This window comes from Anser cygnoides, chromosome 17, assembly GCF_040182565.1.
Source record: "Anser cygnoides isolate HZ-2024a breed goose chromosome 17, Taihu_goose_T2T_genome, whole genome shotgun sequence".
Taxonomy (NCBI): domain Eukaryota; kingdom Metazoa; phylum Chordata; class Aves; order Anseriformes; family Anatidae; genus Anser; species Anser cygnoides.
Genome location: NC_089889.1, coordinates 1,488,273 through 1,505,320, shown reverse-complemented (window position 1 = coordinate 1,505,320; position 17,048 = coordinate 1,488,273). Strand labels below are relative to the sequence as shown.

Below are 17,048 nucleotides of genomic sequence, written 5' to 3'. Positions count from 1 at the left end.
CCGCCCCACAGCACGGCGGGCGGGCGAAACCAACTCCTCCTTAAAGCGGGGGGGGGGGAACCCGGTGCGCGCCGACATCCTCCCGCCGCCGGCCCGCCCCCTCCACCCGCAGCTCGATAGGGGCGGAGGTTCCAGGTTTTCAGCGACTTCCTCCTTCCGTGAGCGCTGAGGGGAGCCGAGGGGAGAACCCCTCCCCCCCCACCCCGTTCTCTGTGGTTCATCCCGGCCGCTTCCCCGGAGGGAGGGGGGGGCGGGGTTGGCGTGAGGGGACCGGGGCTGAGGTGACGGGGGAGGGACGGAGCGGGGCGGGGGGGGGGGGGGGCGGCACCGCCATGAGCTCCCCCGGCGGGGCCTTCCCCCTGCACGCCCTCGTGTGGGACAACGACCACCGGCGGCTGGACCAGGAGCTGCACGGCCAGGTACGGGGGGCCGGGAGCCGGTACCGGGAACCGTGAGGGGGCCGGGAGCTGTGGGGAGAGGCTACACGGAGGCCCCGGGCCCACGGGCAGGGCGGCCGGGGGGGGTCGGGGCACGGCCCCGGGGCCGTGCCCCGACCCCCCCCGGCCGCCCTGCCCGTGGGCCCGGGGCCCCCGGTGCCGGCCCCGTGAGGGAAACGGGCCGCAAACCCGCAGCAGAGCTCGAGCAGAAGCAGGGGGATCACGGCTGCCTTCCTCCTCCTCACCGTACGCCGACGGCACCCCGCGGTTTACTAACGCTTGCCCACAGCACGCTCCCCTGCCGGGTTTTTGGGGAGAATCTTTGGAATGCGGGTGGCTTTTGTCTGATTTCTGTAGTCTGAGTCCTTAACGAGGTCTGTAACCTTCTAATTCTTAGTCATTTGTGTAATCTGAGTCCTTAACGAGGTCTGAAACCTTCTAATTCTTACTGCTTAAAGTCCTTAACCTTATTGGCACGTTACTTCTGTTTATTTCAATAACATTTTGAGCTGGGGCTTTCTATAATCAAATAAGCACCGTTCTGCACCTCGTTCTCCTGAGGCGCCCGCCCCGGTGCAGTGCCACCACCTGAAACGCTGTGAGGAAACGAGCGACGTATTAAGATGGGATGTGTCTGTCTCGGACTTCCCTCGTCTGCTTTTAAATGACTTGATTTCGAGTATTCCAAAGATACGTTTCCTCCTGCTCCCTTGGGATAAGCTTCTCGCTGGCGGAGGGGTGCGTGAGGGGATCAGAAGGCACTTGCCAGCTGCACTTGGTATGGCAAACGATGGGTAAAATACCTGGTTACCGGTTAACAACAGCAAAAAAAAAAAAAAAAAACCACCAGGAGGGCCTTTTTAGAGTCCTCTGCCTGTCAGTGCAGTAGGCATTTCTCTGTAGGAAGGGGGGAAGCAAACGGATTGGTATTCGAGCACTGAAGTGAAAACAGAGCCCTTTAAAATGAAGCTTACCCAGCTGCGTGTGGTCTTTCGAACTGAACGCTGTCAGATAACCGCGTTAACTTGCGTAATAACTTTCCTTTCTTGTTCTGCTATTGACTTTCCCCTTTTCCTTTAGTTGTAGATGCTCTTCTGTTTCAAATCTCTAAGCTAATAGTGAAAAATATGTAAGGTATGAGTATGTTGTGCTTGCATGTTTTGGATATTTATGCCTGCATATCTTTTTACTTTTGTTTTTTGGTAACTCGTGCAAAGTGCACTCGGGCTTCATTGTGCTGTGTGTGTCAGTCAAATGGACGCTTTGTAGCTTAACATTTGCTTCTCTGCTTTCAAAAAGTGCTACACAAAATCCGTGTTGTATGGCCTGGTTTCTTGGTTTTTTTTTGTTTTGTTTTTCTTCCTGTTCTGCTGTGTAAGGTTAAATCTTCCACTCAAGCTGTTGACTGTCAATGGTGCAGTGCACGCAGGGTGGAACACCCGTCTGTTCCTGAAAGAGACCGCTTCTGAAGGGAGACAGAAGGGGAAATAATTACAGGAAAAGAAATGAGAAGCATCAGTGAGAGCTCGGTCCTGTTCTGCAGGTCCCGTTTCCTACCATGTCAGTGTATGGGCCCTGTTCTGCTTCTCTTTTTCTTTTGGGGAGGAAGTTAGACTGCAGCGTACTGAGGGCAGAAGGGCAGTACGGCAGCGTTTGAAAACTGAGTTGACTACGCATCACAAACTGCTAAGTGGGAGTATTTAGGGATCATTGACTCCTAGAGTCATGTATTACTAGATTACTAGGCCTAGAGTCAATTATTACTAGCAAGTTTTATTTATGTGACCTCCTCAGTGTGCTGTGATTAACTGCGCTTGATAGAACAGCGTCAGCATTACTTATCTCTTGGATACTCAACAGGATGTTGATCAACGTGACCCGCGAGGCCGGACCTTGTTGCACCTTGCTGTTTCCCTGGGTTACATAGAATCTGCCAAAGTTCTTCTTCAACACAAGGCAGATGTAACTAAAGAGAACGCACAGGGATGGACAGGTAAAGATACCTTTAAAAACAGATATTATGTGTTAATGCTTTCCAGTTGCAGATGTTGTGTTTTGACTGCTTCTATGCTGTGTGTTTTGCTCAGAAAGCAAACTAAAACTAGCTTGTGCCTGGGTTTCTTTCAGTTTTACATGAAGCTGTCAGCACAGGAGATCCGGAGATGGTACATATGATTCTGCAGCATCGAGACTATCAGCAGACCTCTAGGACGCTTGGAGGAGTTCCTGAATTACTCCAGAAGATTAATGAGGTAGTTATTTAGTTTAAACCTTTTACTCCAGACCGTAACTCTGGTTCAAGTTGTTCGTTTAAGTACACTGAAATCAGGAACAGAGATTAGAGCCCCGTTGATCTGAAGATGGGCAATTGTGTTCTTCCTTTCAACGTGCGTATTGCACAGACCTGTGGGAGGTGGAGACTTTTTCTTGACTCTGATTTTGAAGTCCATAGTCATGAAGTCCAGCACTGGAGGATGACTCTTGAAGGTGTTGCTGCTTCTACAGTAAAATAAAGCAAAATAGCTTGTTATAAACCAGCAGTAAGCTGATGTATTTTATTCCTGTTATCGTCAATTTAATTGTTGTAATGTTCATTTATGTCTGAAGTTCTGTTCTTTTTTAGTTTTCCTTTATCGAAAACATTCATGGGAAATGCTATTCTGAGCGTTAGATTAAAACTGTTTTGTGAAATATTCATAGGATATTTTCTTCTTCCAGACTCCTGACTTTTATGTGGAAATGAAATGGGAGTTTACTAGCTGGGGTAAGAGTCCTGGTCATTGTTCTCTCTTCTAAGCAGTAGACAAAAGGACCTGCTCATGTATAAATGTCAAAAGATATGCAGAGACATATATTTACTGGAATCTTCATTCCCTGCTCCCCAGAATACTTATCTTCAGTTCTCAAAGTAACCTCTTGTATTTCTGTTGCTCAATTGTTCTTTGTTTCTCTCTTTGTTTTTTTAATGGCGGCTTTAACCATTGTCAGAATCGCTGAAGACTTTTTCCAGGATTTTGTTTGTGTATCTTTGGCTATCAATGACTAAGACAGTGATACACGTCTGATGTGTAGATGCACAGACTACTTGGAAGTACTCGCTTTGCTTTTAAAGAAATGAATGCTAGGACTTAGAGCTGACTTCGTTTTCCAAACGGCTATTTATCAGGCTGCTAGGAGACTGGCTTTAACCCATTTCACATCCGTCAGTCTGAACCGATGCTTCATTCCTTTTCATGTTAATCTTTTAATTGGAATTAATGGGTTTTGTCCCCAAGCTGGTAGTGACCCTGTCTAGCTTTGAGAACAATCTTGCTTGCTTCCTGTGGAATAATGCTCGCAGTACTGAGCAATTGATGCATCAGGGATATGGTTTCTGCTTCAGTTCAGGCTTCTTGTGTGCTCCATGTCTTGAATATTTTATATTTACGTGTTCCTTGTTTTCTTTTGTAGTTCCGCTGGTTTCTAGGGTTTGTCCAAGTGATGTCTGTCGCATCTGGAAAAGTGGCGCCAAGTTGCGAGTTGATATCACGTTGCTGGGATTTGAAAATATGAGCTGGGAGAGGGGAAGGCGTAGCTTAATTTTCAAGGGCGAAGGTAACTGTTTTAGGGTGTCTGCACTGTTGATCACCAAATACTGTGTGAACCACAATGGGAAACCCCAGTTTTCCTTAAAAAGACCCGTTGAGGCTGAGTACTGAATTTTAGGAAAGATTTGTATGTATGTTCCATTAGTGTCTTAAAGGTAGTGTTTTTGTGATTTAACATAATGGCTTGGTTTTATTTTTTTTTTGAGTAAATTTGAGGTGAAAATTTGGTAATAGGGCTAAAATTTTACTTTAATTTACTTCAATTTCGTACTTGCTTTTCATCTGCCCCCAAATAAAATCAGTGAATTAGCAACTGCTGTGACTTGATATACAGTGTATGCTCAGGTTTTTCATTGTGGATTGCTGTTGGTAAGGTGTTTTTTCTTTTAAAATGAGATGTAATATTCCAACAGATACCGGAGGTTGGGCAGAACTAATTGAGATAAATCATGATGATAAGTTCGTTACAACAGAGCGCTTTGAGATTTCCCAACACATGAAGCGTTTGACGCTGGGATCTATGACCCCGAAAAGAAAAGATGTGGAAAGACGCCTTACCTCTCCAATTATTAATACGTGCCTTGATACAAAAAATATTGCTTTTGAAAGGTAAGATACAAAGTTGCTCTCAACAAATAAACACTGCAAGGCTATTGATGGTCATACCCGCAATAATGTTTTAAAGACAAAAATCTCAAACTCATAAAGTATTTTATGGCTAGATCTGAAATTACTTTAAACTTCATGTACCATTAAGTAAAAAACCTATGCTTTGTCAGCTGCTGTTGCTTGGCAAAATGTGCCAGTACTGAAACTAATGGGCAAGAACTTAAAGCTTGTAGCTAAATGAGTCAAATCTCACATTAATACTGTAAATTAAAATCTGCCTAGTGTGTCTTTCCATGGTACTTTCTACCACGTTTATCTTCTTTGTTCACTGCACTTGCTTATCCAGGTATCTGTCAGCTTTCTTCAAGCCGTCCTTTTTATGCAGCTCCTCTTGGAGTGTTCTGAGATGCAGTAAAACAACCCCGTGATCACGCTGTCAACAAGTGTTGTCAAAGGGAGATGTATAATCGCAGCCTCTTTCTCCTGAATACTTAGTACTCTCTCAGAGCTTCCCAGAATTAGTCCTCGTGATGTTCAGTGAGCCTTAGTAACTGCAGCATCTCCACATCCAGAAACAAAGATTTCCTAGACAGAAATATTCCTAGCCCTCTGTTCCCCAAATTGTCGTGTCAGATTACTTTTGAAATTAAGCTGCGGCTGTATGCATTAAAAGCTGCTGTGCCCAGGCTGCCAGGCAAAATGCTTCAGTTTTTAGGTTGTCCTCCTCCTCTGTGGCTCAGGTATCCACATCTGAATTTAAAATCTGTGACTAAGCCTCAGAGCTTTGGCCATGTACTAAGAACAGAAGCAGTGCGACTTGCTCAGCTCTGTCGTGGTGCGTGTGTGTGTGCGAGGATGGATTGTCCTGTGTTTATGTCTGGGGCTAATAATCAAATGACTTACCAAATGTTGTTTGTTAAAAGCACTTTTAGTAAAATGGGCTGGGGATTGTGTAGAAATGCAACTGTGTAGACATCTGTGGTATTCACTTTTTGGCAGAACCACCACTGGATTCTGGGTATGGAGGACGGAAAAAGCAGAAGGCGTAAATGGTTACGAAGCAAAGGTAAAGCCTGTTATACACAGCTAAGAAGTCTTACAGCTAACTGCAGTATGATTGTTTTGCCTTTCTTTCCTGAGTATTTCAGGCCCTCAGTTTCCCATCAAGAGCTTTATTGTGTTGCCAGCAGAACTGGGCAGGAGCAAGGAACTTTAAGGGTGCCCACTTTGTGGGAAGGGTGGTGCCTGCGTGCAGGCACATCAGCAGGGGCTTTGGGGGAGAGGGAGGAGCAAAGCATTTCGGCAGCAGAGGGGCAAAAGATTCACTGTAACTCTTAGAACTCCCTTTCAAAAACTAGAATTGAACTTGTTCTCATGTGTTGTCATTCTTTGTCTGTTCAATAGACAAGGAACCCACTGGCAAAGTGCCGTGAGCACCCTCTAGTAACAGTATTGAAGGAAGTCACAGCTTCTTGGTGCCATGAGTTGCATCACGAATTCAAGTAGTAAGAGACTGATGGTAAACTAAAGACCCTGACCATGTTTATGGGCAATACGGTCACTTTGGTCTTTGTGACAGGTTCCCTCGCCAGACACACTTTTGTGAGATGTTTTTGAAGATGGCTTCACAGCCTTGCAGTTTTAGGAATTTAAGTATCACAAAATTAAACTTCCTTAAGTCTGTGTTTACTCCAGGTTTTGGAATTTGTGCAATTAAAAATAAATTTTGTAATTTCATTTAACAGAAAAATAAATGCAGAATAGTTTTGTACACTTATGGGAGGGCTTTTCTCACAAGGCTGTGGGACTATTTGGTGGGATGCTGGGGTTCACCAGTGCTCCTGCAGAATTAAACCATGGCTGAATTTCATTTGGAGGGTCTTGCCAGTGACCTCTGTTTAGAAACAGCATTATCTGGCTTTCCTCCCTTGTTCTCTCTGAAGATGTATATCCAGGTGGGGATCCTCTTCAGCAAGCTTGGAAGTGCCTATCAAGTTTTGGATTTGGGTGGGTTAGTTATCTACAAAAGCATATTTAAAATGTGTCAATCTGCTTTCCAAGAATATGGCTGGAAGGCTGAATTCTGCTCCCATTGAAGCCAATGACCAAGCTCCTTTGCTTTTCTCTTGGCATAGGGTGCTTGCGAGATTAATGCTGTCTGGAGATGCTAAGCTGTATTATTTGTGGGGTTTCATGTTTTATCAGCTTGCCCAGCAGGTGGCTGTGTAGTTTCAGCCTTAGCACTGGTCTATCAAGCAAATAGTGTGTGGGATTTCCATTATACCAAAGGGGTCAGAAAAATCAAAGTGCAGCACTCCCTGTTGATCACCAGTATGTTAGAGATCTTTGTAAGGAGCAGATCCACGTCACTTTATTTTGTCTTCCTTAAGGTTCGTGTTCATGGTGTTTTTAGAAAAACATTGCTTTTCAACCTGTGGTGATTTTTGTCCTCATGCTTTTATTTTTTAGGTGTACATTGCAAACAACGTGAATGTGGTCACGAAAATCAGAACGGAACATTTAACAGAAGAGGAAAAGAAAAGATATAAAGGTAGTTTTTCTATAGGATGACTGGAATTAAGTGCAACATCTTGGCTCTCTGATATCTTCTCTGCGTGACCGCAGAAGAAGCGGTCAGATAAGAACTGAAATACTTTTCTTGCTGACCTTGACCTGCTTAAGTTTCACATGCTGTTTGTCTGAGGTAGCTTGTTATTTGACTCCCAGCCTACAAATGACCAAATATTTATCCTAGTTGTATTTAGAGGAAAGAGCCCTTCAAAACTATTGAAAGTTTATTGAAAGCTTAAAAAAGCTGCACTTTCCCATGCAATTTTGTGCTCTGGAATGTGTTCATGGCTTTACTTCGTTTTGGCCATGATTACAAGGTTCACGTGAGCTTTGGTTTCTTGGTCTTTTTCTTCATTTCTGGTCCTGTGATTCTTTCCGGTACTTCAACTGGAGTAAGAATGAGTAGCTGGTAACCTCGTATGGAAACACTGCCCTTCATTGGCCTATGTTGGCCAGGAGGGGAGGCACTGTGAACAATAGAGCTATTTGTTCAAGATAGAAACCACTGAAAATTCTTGCCTCTGTTCTGTGTCTTGTATCCATCTTACTGTGTCACATTTAGGTCCTGGGTTTGCCTGATAAAGCTTGCAGGGAACTTGGGCTCTCTCCTGACTGTCTTTGGCTTGCTTCACTTTGGGTTAGAAGCCTCGCTTGTTAGCCTGGTGTGTACTTAAAGCCTACTGCTATTTAATAATAATACAAAACTCCTCCTTCTGTTTTCTGAAGCTGACAGGAACCCTCTGGAATCATTTCTGGGTACAGTGGAGCATGAATATGGTGCTCAGGTGAGTGTCTTTGACCTTGTAACAGGGCACTATAGTGCTGAGATCTGTGCCAATAAGAGTTGTGTGTGTGCAGGGAATCCCTCTTCCTGTTTCCTTAGTTCAGCAGCAGTTTTGATGATGAGGTTTGAATGTTCCCTGAAGAGTCTTTTGTTTGTCAAATGTTCCTGTATAAGTAGCTGGTACTTCCTTCTGAACGCTCCCTTGAAAACGATGTAGAATCTGTTAGCAAAGTAAGAGCTGGGGTTTGATGGGGTATTTAAAACACCCCATCAAAGTTTAGTCTTTAGCGAAGGATTTGGAGTCAAGAAATGCTGCAGTTTGTATGTGCTTTGATTTCTAGCTTTAAAGTATTTGTGTAGGTTTTTCTTGTCTCTAAAATGATTTGAGATTTTTAACCTCAGTAGAAAACAGCTTAAACGTGTGTGCTTGTATTTCTGGCTAATGGCCCTGGTGACTAAAACAGAGAATGAGCTACTTCACAAAAGGTAACTTACAAGTTTCCTGTACTAGCCATTGCCTGTTAATTCTGTACTACTTTGGTCTTTTTTCTGTCTTTCCTTCCAGAGTATAGTCAAGACAACAGAGTATGCCGCAAGTAACAACCCTACTGCTATTACTCTGGAGGAATACTTGGACCCAAACTTTGATTTGAAAGGTAGAGATATAGGAAGACCGAAAGAAGTCACCATTCGAACACAGAAGTGAGAAGTGAAATTTTAACTTTTTCCGATTTCCTTTTTCCCAGTCATTTGATCTCTGGAAACTGTATTTTACAAGTATCCAGTACAGTTTTATCCCCTTGCAGAATTAATCATAAGAGAGATCTTGAAGTATTCAGCCATGGTCTAATTCTTCTTCCATTAAGCAGAAGAAAGCATTCAGGCTAGTGCTGCAACTTTTAAAAAATCCATCCCTTACATATCGCATCAGTAAGCTCCTATACTTGCCTTTAGCCTGACCAGGAGCGTGGCTGGGTTTCTCCAAGCAGTAACTGTTCTTACTCTTTGTATGAAGGAGGTGAAAATGCTGTGTATTTTACTTTTGCAGTTTCCAAAACTGTCAACTCAGGATGCTTTTACACAATTTACTCTTTCAGGTTTAAAGCAACCTTATGGATGAGTGAAGAATTTCCCTTGTCCCTTATGGAACAAGTCACTCCGATCATTGATCTGATGGCCAGAACTAGTGCTCATTTTGCCAGGCTTAAGGATTTCATCACTCTGGAATTTCCACCAGGATTCCCTGTCAAAATTGGTAATGCGTAGCAATTTTTATTCTAGCATCTTCATTTCTATTCTTTCTGTGGGTTTTGCAATATATATTCGCAAAAACAATTTTATTTTTTTACTAGTCATCTTGAACGTATCTAGAACTAAAAACATATATCCATGTTATCTTCTATGTCTGGGATCATTAAATCCAAATTATAGCCAGTACAGAAGTATAATTTTAAAAACAGTATCATTCCAGTACAAATGAGCTGTTGCTAACCCTCTCCTCTTGGCTTGAATGTCTTTGATTTGGTATTTTTACAACAACCTGAGATACAGAGGCAGAGTGAGAATGACTAAGGGCAACTTCTTGGTGAAGTGAGTTGCACTTTGCTTTGTCATCATGTCATGCGGTTTGTGGAATATATTCCATAAACCTGTAAGGGTTTGATGTGGCTGCAGGTGTGAAAGTGAATGTCAGAATTCTCTTTTTGATAGAAATCTTGTACTTTTGTTTTTTTAATAGAAATTCCCTTATTTCATGTGCTGAATGCCCGAATTACTTTTGAAAACGTCAATGGCTGCAGGACAGCTGAGAAAACATCACAGATGGCTGGAGGTGCACAGTGTGATTCAGGTAAGGAGTGGAAATGTGCAGTGATCACATCTTCTTACATTTCTGTCAGTGGAGTGCACAGAAGAGAGATGGTTTAACTGCAGGGAATCAAACACTCACAGGTGAGAGGAAGCTGCGGTGTACAGCAGCTGATCCCAACTGCGTGACACTGATCGTATCATTCCACTCTGCCCCCTTCAAAACCTGCCTGACTAAACTGAGCTGTTGCAAGTTTTCCCAGGTTTTTTGAGGTCTAAATTCTGGTGCATTAGAGTGATGCTGCCAGCATGAAAGCTATTATTATGGGAAGCAGAATACAAACTTGTTGTGACAGCTCAGTCTTTGAGAAGAGCGTGGATTACACTTGAGTAGGGTGCTTGTGACTGCATGCATCAAGTGCTGCTCTGTCCTAGGAGCTTTTACAGACCCATTCATTGGGAATAGCCTCAGAGAAGTCAGAGCCACTGCAGTGTTTATCTCTTGCAATATCTATCTTTTGCATCCTTTTTCTTCCCGTATGGTTTTGTCAGATTTCAGCCACCTTAGGTAAGAAAGGTCGTATCGTGTCTTAGTGTTGTGCTCGTTTGCCACTTAAGTCTTCCAAAGCGTCTGTGTATATGTAGCCAGGGGGTTTGTCTGTTTTTTTTTTTTTTTTGGAGCATGTATAAACATCCATCAGAATTTTTTGACTAACAACTTGCAGAAACATACTGTGCTGTGTTTCTAAACTATATTTGGCTTCTGTAGGTGCTAATTTCGAGGTTGACCAGTCAGTGTTTGAGATCCCCAAATCTTACCATGTCCAAGATGATGGTAGGAACATACACGTGCAGGATGAAGATAACGAGATCATGCAGTTTGCTATTCAGCAGAGTTTGTTGGAATCCAGTGGAAATAAAGTAAGTATGCTGTAAGCTGCTCAGTGCAGATTTGACAGGTTTCACAATGCAGCAATAGCTGCATCTCTGAACTAAACCAATGTGTGGAAAGCGTTGTGTAGGGTGGATTTTTCCAAGAACCTCAGAGGAGGAAAAAAATACAGAAATGCATTTCAAAGAAGAAATAAGAGTGATTTAAAGCTTTTCTTTCAGTTATTTGCACTACAAATCTGTTAACTCCTGTGGAATTGTCCCTCTTTTTCCATTTCTAGGAAGTGGGGATGCATTCCAATGGAGCAGTTGCGTATCCGCAGGACTTCAATATACAGTATCAGAGGTAACCAATTGTTTTTTTCACATCAAAAATGCTGTGGTGGAGCAAAAATACTTCTAACAGTAGTATGAGGCAATTCTGCACTTCTAATTTTTTTCCCCTGGAGACAGGTAACAGACGTTCAGAATTCAAGGTCTCTTTTCCTGTGCTGCTTCTAATTTTTACTTTTTCAAGAAGCGAGAACTCTGAACTGGGCTTCCCTAGTTTATATTCTGTGTCCCTTTAGCTCAGCTCCAGGACTGGCCTGCACACACAACTGATTCTTCACCCACCAAGTAAACACATCCCTTCTGCTCTGCTCTTAAAACTGCAATTGGTCCCTCTGGCTCAAATGTTTGTATATTAAATACTGCCTCTTCAAGGTGGCTCTTCTTATTTTCAAAATCTTGTATGTAATGTATGTATGTAATGTATGTATGTAATGTATGTATGTAATTCAAAATCTTGAATGTATGTAATCTTTTAAAATGCGGTAACCTATATTTAGCGGACCGTTGGGAGTCTGCTGCGGTATTCGTGGGGTCTTCCCGCAGCTAAGTGTGAAGAAATCTTTGTGTGGTGAAGAACTGCAACCTCCTGGCTCTTTTGTGTATGGAAATTGTTACCTTTAAACTGTGAGGGAATACTTTCAGAAGCCTGTTGAAAACTGTTAGTATGTATGAAAGATTCTGAGGAACCTTCAAAGAGCAAGTTTTACGTTGGGAACTCTGTGTCTGTTAGAACAACTGCTCTCTTATCCTGAGAGCTGCTTTCTGCCCTTTGAGAGAGCGATTTGGGTTTGCAGTTTGAATACAGTTGCTAGGGAGGATCATTGCAGGAGGAAACATGAAATGAGCTCGCTCTCTCTTGCTACTTGAAGTTCTTTTTCTTTCCTCAGGGCACTGCAGGAGAGCTATCTAACAAGCACAGGTAATTCATGCTGCAGCACCCCTAGTGAACCAAACAGTTTTGAAAAAGACTTGCAGCTTGCCATGGAGCTGTCTGTCCGAGAGCAGGAAGAACGGGAGAAGCAACGCCGTGAAGAGGAAGATGCAGAGCTTCAGCAAGTTTTACGGCTTTCTCTTGTGGAAAAGTAACTCCTTAGTGATCTCCTGAAATAAGGATGACCAAATTTCAGTAAAACTGAAAGCTTTCAGAGCTCTCAGTCTGAAGACCACTCCTCGATTGCTTAAGTAAAGATTTCACCTGCCTTCTTAGTTATCATCATCATCAGCTACAACAGCTGTTGTATTATTTTTTATTTTTGAGGGAGTTTCAGAACATGGGCATCTGCATTTGGCTGCCCAACTGTGCAGCCTTAGCTGTGAAGTAAGTTTTTACCTACGCATATTTATTGAAGAGCAGGTGGAAATTTTGCTTAGCATCAGGATTTAAGATTGCAGTAAAGTTTGAAAACCTGATTTATGGGGAGTTCAAGAGGGAAACTTCATTACTTACCAAAGAAATACTCATCTGCTTAGTCACTTCTGAATAATTCAAAGCCATTGTCTCTTCCTTTCAGTTGTTATGTGGAAGAGTATCTATATGCATTTTCACACACATACACCTACAGTAGCTTCTCATGCTGACGGTATACCATGCTGACAGACATTTTCTGTTAGTTTTGTTTATATGTGATTTTTTTCTTCTCTAGTTACTGAGATTTTTTTATCATGTGCTCCTGCTTAAGAGGAATAATTTTATACTTGAACAGCTAATCCAAGCTCAAGATTAAACCAGTGCTTTCTGAAATAGGACAAAACAAGTAGCCAGTAAAACTTTAGATCGTAAAATGGGACCATCTGCCTAGTAAAGTAGCAGTTTCTGCAGTGATTCAAAACCAGCTAGTTCCCATAGCCAGAGGGCAGCAAGAAAATAAGTGATAGATCCAGGTGCTTCTTGAGATCACTCCGTGTGTGTGCATGCGCGTGTGTGCGTGCCTGTATATGGGTGCTAACTTCAAATAGGAGAAACTTCAGGTGAAATTTTAATGTATACTTATTGGAAGATGAGTTTTAATTTTGTCATCTGAAAGGGAAACGTGTGTTGCTTTTTAAAATCCAAATGCTTATCCTTCATGTGAATACATATATTTTTTTATGAGTCTTTTTATTGATTTTAGAACAAGCCAATATGACTCCGCTCACTGAAATGGTGTTGTAACAATTCCAAAATACATTTTAACCAGCTTTCCTCAGGTCTTTACACATAGGGTATATTCGTAGCTATTTTATCTGCACTTCTGTCAGCGTTTACAGTACTTACACTGTGACTCTCGAGTGCACTCCACAAGTACACAATGTATGTACGCCCACAGGAAAGCCTTATAGTAGTTACATGTGAGCAATACTCCTCAGTTCTAGTTCTGGCTGGCAGAAGGGTGAAGAACCTATGGTACATCTGGTCTGATCTTGCTACCTAATCCTGCACTTACTCCTTGAGCAAAACAGGGCAGTTCTGCGTGACCAACGATTAACTAGTTTAAAATCACTCTAAAAGAGACTTGATCTTAACTAGAGAGATGGTTGGTAACTTAGAACTCCATTTTAAACCAATAATCCATTGTTTTATGTAGCGGGCAATTAAAATTCAGTGTACAGTAGAACTGGTATATCTGCACCATGTTTGTTTAATGATACAGCTTGCAACCATAAATAGCTTATTGGGTGTCTGCAGGAATGCTGAACGCAACTGTCTTGCACAGGGGCAGTGGTCTGTGTTGGAACCGCGTCTGTCTTTACAAGGAGGATTACTTTGACTTTCTCAATTGCAAAAGAGGGAAAAAGCCTTGCATTGAGCTCTTGACAAAGTCGTGTGGTAGAAGGTGAAATTATGTTTGTTTGTTTTTTCCTTCAGCGGAAATAAAGAGTGCTGTTGCCTTTGTAAGAGCATCTGTCTGATGTTGCTTTTTTTTTTTCTATGGAGCATTGCAAAGGTTACAAGGAAAAAATAACATTTCAAGCTGATTTCCTTTGTTCTGTATGTCGTAAACTGAAGACCAAGCTGTTTCAGTTCAAGTTTTGTTACGTTCCTTCTTCTTTGCCTGGCACTTAAAAAATAATAAAAATTCTGCGACATTTCCATCTTGCCTTCTAAAACAGAAGGTTCCTCTTTCTTAGTATAGGTGCTGTTTTTCTTAACCCCTGCCTTGCATCTTACAGCATGGGTAAAAATCATCCCTGAGCCTCTGTGCAGTGTCTTTACGTTACTATCTTCCAGGGCATACAATGCTACACTACGCACGCTAGTATTTTTTTCTACCATGGTAGCTAGAGCCTGTTTTAACAATTATCCTTATCTGCCTTTTTATTATGTTTATGTACTTTAGAGATGACACTATCAAAAATAGTTGATTTAGCTTAAAACAGACACAGTCCCTGGAACGTTTCTGATGTTTTCAGCCTGCCTTTGAGTCTCCCTATTCTCAAAACAGGGATCAATAAAATATTTTAAGTAAATGAAAGGCAGTGTGATTCACAACTATTACTCACAAAAAAGTACATACAGGAACTAGAGACAGGAAAAGATCAGCAGAGGATTACACAGCATATTGAATAGTAATGTTGAGACTGCCACACAACAACCCTGTCTGCCAGCTTCCTTTTTCCAAGGACACTCAGACTTTTAGGAAAGCAGAAACTCAGTTACAAATAGCTGTAGTTTTGTTCTGAACCTATAATGAGCTTTTACATACCCTAATTTAAAGGTCTCTAAACTGACACTTTCCACAGTGTCTGTGCTGTTTGTCTGGAAGTAAAACATTTTTGTGCATTTGGACTGTCGTTTCAAGTAGTGAGGTTGTTTTACACTAATTCACGATGCGCTTAATTTGGCGATCCTTCTAACAGCTTTGGCTGGGTTTTGATTCAAAATAATAGCTTTGTAGCTGCAGTAGATGCTGCTAACAGGTAAGGTTCAGTTAGCTGCACTACGGCTGCAGGACTAGCTTTCACTTCCAATTTGCTTTATCAGTTCCTCACCACCAAGCATCCACAAGACAGGGGCTTCACACAGCTCCTAGAATCACACTGCTGTTCCCTTACAGTTCTTACCCCTCTGTTAACTGCAAGTTCACCAGAGGGTAGGCAGGGGGACTGCCTCAGCCTTGCATCCAGCTACAGCAGAGTTAATAACAAGCAGGACATCTGTGAATAAATAAAGGAGTCCTGGATTGTTTACTTAGCTTTTTATTCATACAGAGAGACATAGCAGGGAGCGAAGAATGAACGCAAACAGGAACACTGCTCCAGGGAACACGGAGCTGTAGCTACGAGCTACACCATCCTCCTCCACCCGTGAACGGCACGACTACAGGCAAAGCTCTACAACAACTGAAGGACTGAGGGGAAAAACAACAGTGATATAGGACTCTGCAACCATGAAAGCAAGAGATCAGGAAGAAATGTTACAGTTAGCTTGCTCCCTCACTCGTGTTTCACTTGGATTAGAAACGAGATCTGTCCTAGGCTGGCCTCATTTAGTAATGTAACAGCAGCAGCAAAGAAAATCCCTGGTTCCAAGAGGAGCCAGCGTCCTTTGAGACTAACAGCAGAAAACATCAGATGCAGCACAAGGTTTTAGAGGTTTCAACACATTTGCTCTGGAAGTAAAGTTTTAAAATACTGAAATAAATTACTAGCCCAAACCCCCTATGTTAAATATCAAAGTAATACTTCATAAGCAAAATCCAGTTACTACTCACAGCAGTGCAAAACAAAATAGCAGCATCCATATGCAAGTGTGATTTCAGTGTAAACACTTGAATTTGTTGCCAGAAATGCATAGAACGGATCTGTGCAGCCTAGGCACGAGGCGCTTCCAGAGAGCTGGAGCCCAGCAGCCTCGTGCTCCGGCCCCGCTTGCTGCGGACACCGGGGGCTCCCCGACCGGCAGCCTACACCCACCCAGGAGCGCATCTCCCACGGGGGGTGAGGGCCGGGGAGCCACGGGTTCACCCGGGCTGCTGCAGAGCTGCTCGTGGCTAGGAGGACAGGCCTGGTGCCATCATCCGGGCCAGCCTCCGCTCGTGTCTCAGTGCTGCTGCCCGGAGCTGAGCGCGCTCCCGCCCCACGCAGCCACCGGCGCTCGCTCGGCTTTGGTCCTCGAGCCTTCTGGAAGGCGGCACCGAGGCGCTTCCAGTGCGGCCTTCGAGCAAGGAGCCGAGTTCGCACCGGAGAAAAAAAACCTGATGCAGTGTGAGCTGATGGCCGGGCGGTGATGCCAAGCGGTGCCCTCCTGGGCAGCGATCGCGGCGGGCACGGGGAGCCCGGTGACCGTCGCACGGGGCTCCCATCCCTCACCGGACACCATCCGGAGGCGCGGGCGCTCCACCACCGGTTCCAGCGGTTGTGCCGAAGCCAAGGGCGTGAATCCCGGAGCCGGGCGGGGCCGCACACACGACGCCGGGGCCGCTACCGCCTGCGGACGGGCTTGTAGACGCAGACGGCCACGAGGACGATGGTGAGCAGCAGCGCGCTGAGGATGCTGCCCAGCAGCACTGCGAGGGGGGCGACAGGTTACGCTCCGAGCCCCCCCCCCTCCCCGGCCCCGCCCGCTCCGATTTTCCCTTTTATCGCCTGATTTCCTCCCCGCCCTTTAATTCGGTTCTTTCTTTGCCCCCCTCCCTCCCTCTCTCCCGCTCCTCACCCAGGTTCTGCTTCTGCAGCACGGCGTACGGCCGGCTGCGCTCCGCCGGGGCCAGGGCCGCCAGCACGGCCAGCGCCCAGCCCCGCAGCGCCGACAGCGGCATCCTGAGACCCCGGCCCGGCCCGGCCCGGCCCGGCACGGACCCGAACGGATCGCAACGGAACGGAACGGCCCGGAACGGCCCCGCCTTTGTGCGCCCGCCCGGCCCGGCCCGGCCCCGCCTCTTCCTGCCGGGGGGGGACCGGAGCGGGGCGGGGTAGGGCCGTGCCCCAGCCCCGTGCACCCCCACCCCCGGTCCTGTGCCCCCCTCCCAGCTCTGTGCCCCCCAGGTCCCGTTCCCCCGTTTGTCCCCAGCCCCGTGCCCCCCGGCCCCGTGCGCCCCCAGCCCCGTTTGT

General features: G+C 44.6%; 2 protein-coding genes across 2 annotated transcripts; one reads left to right on the top strand and one right to left on the bottom strand.

Moving 5' to 3' along the window:
• Window positions 1-255: 255 nt before the first annotated feature.
• On the top strand, window positions 256-13,895 carry ANKRD13A (ankyrin repeat domain 13A). The gene is made up of 15 exons (XM_048073766.2): window positions 256-419; window positions 2,298-2,430; window positions 2,565-2,689; window positions 3,156-3,201; window positions 3,888-4,031; window positions 4,438-4,633; window positions 5,633-5,699; window positions 7,103-7,184; window positions 7,931-7,989; window positions 8,554-8,690; window positions 9,086-9,243; window positions 9,727-9,837; window positions 10,564-10,715; window positions 10,967-11,031; window positions 11,906-13,895. The coding sequence occupies exons 1-15, from the start codon at window positions 333-335 to the stop codon at window positions 12,102-12,104; spliced, it is 1,761 nt and encodes a 586-aa protein (XP_047929723.1). The 5' UTR covers window positions 256-332; the 3' UTR covers window positions 12,105-13,895.
• Window positions 12,687-16,833, bottom strand: C17H12orf76 (chromosome 17 C12orf76 homolog). Its single transcript, XM_066979375.1, has 2 exons — window positions 16,654-16,833; window positions 12,687-16,504 (listed from the first exon to the last, which is right to left on the bottom strand). The coding sequence occupies exons 1-2, from the start codon at window positions 16,754-16,756 to the stop codon at window positions 16,419-16,421; spliced, it is 189 nt and encodes a 62-aa protein (XP_066835476.1). The 5' UTR covers window positions 16,757-16,833; the 3' UTR covers window positions 12,687-16,418.
• Between the last annotated feature and the right edge of the window lie 215 nt (window positions 16,834-17,048).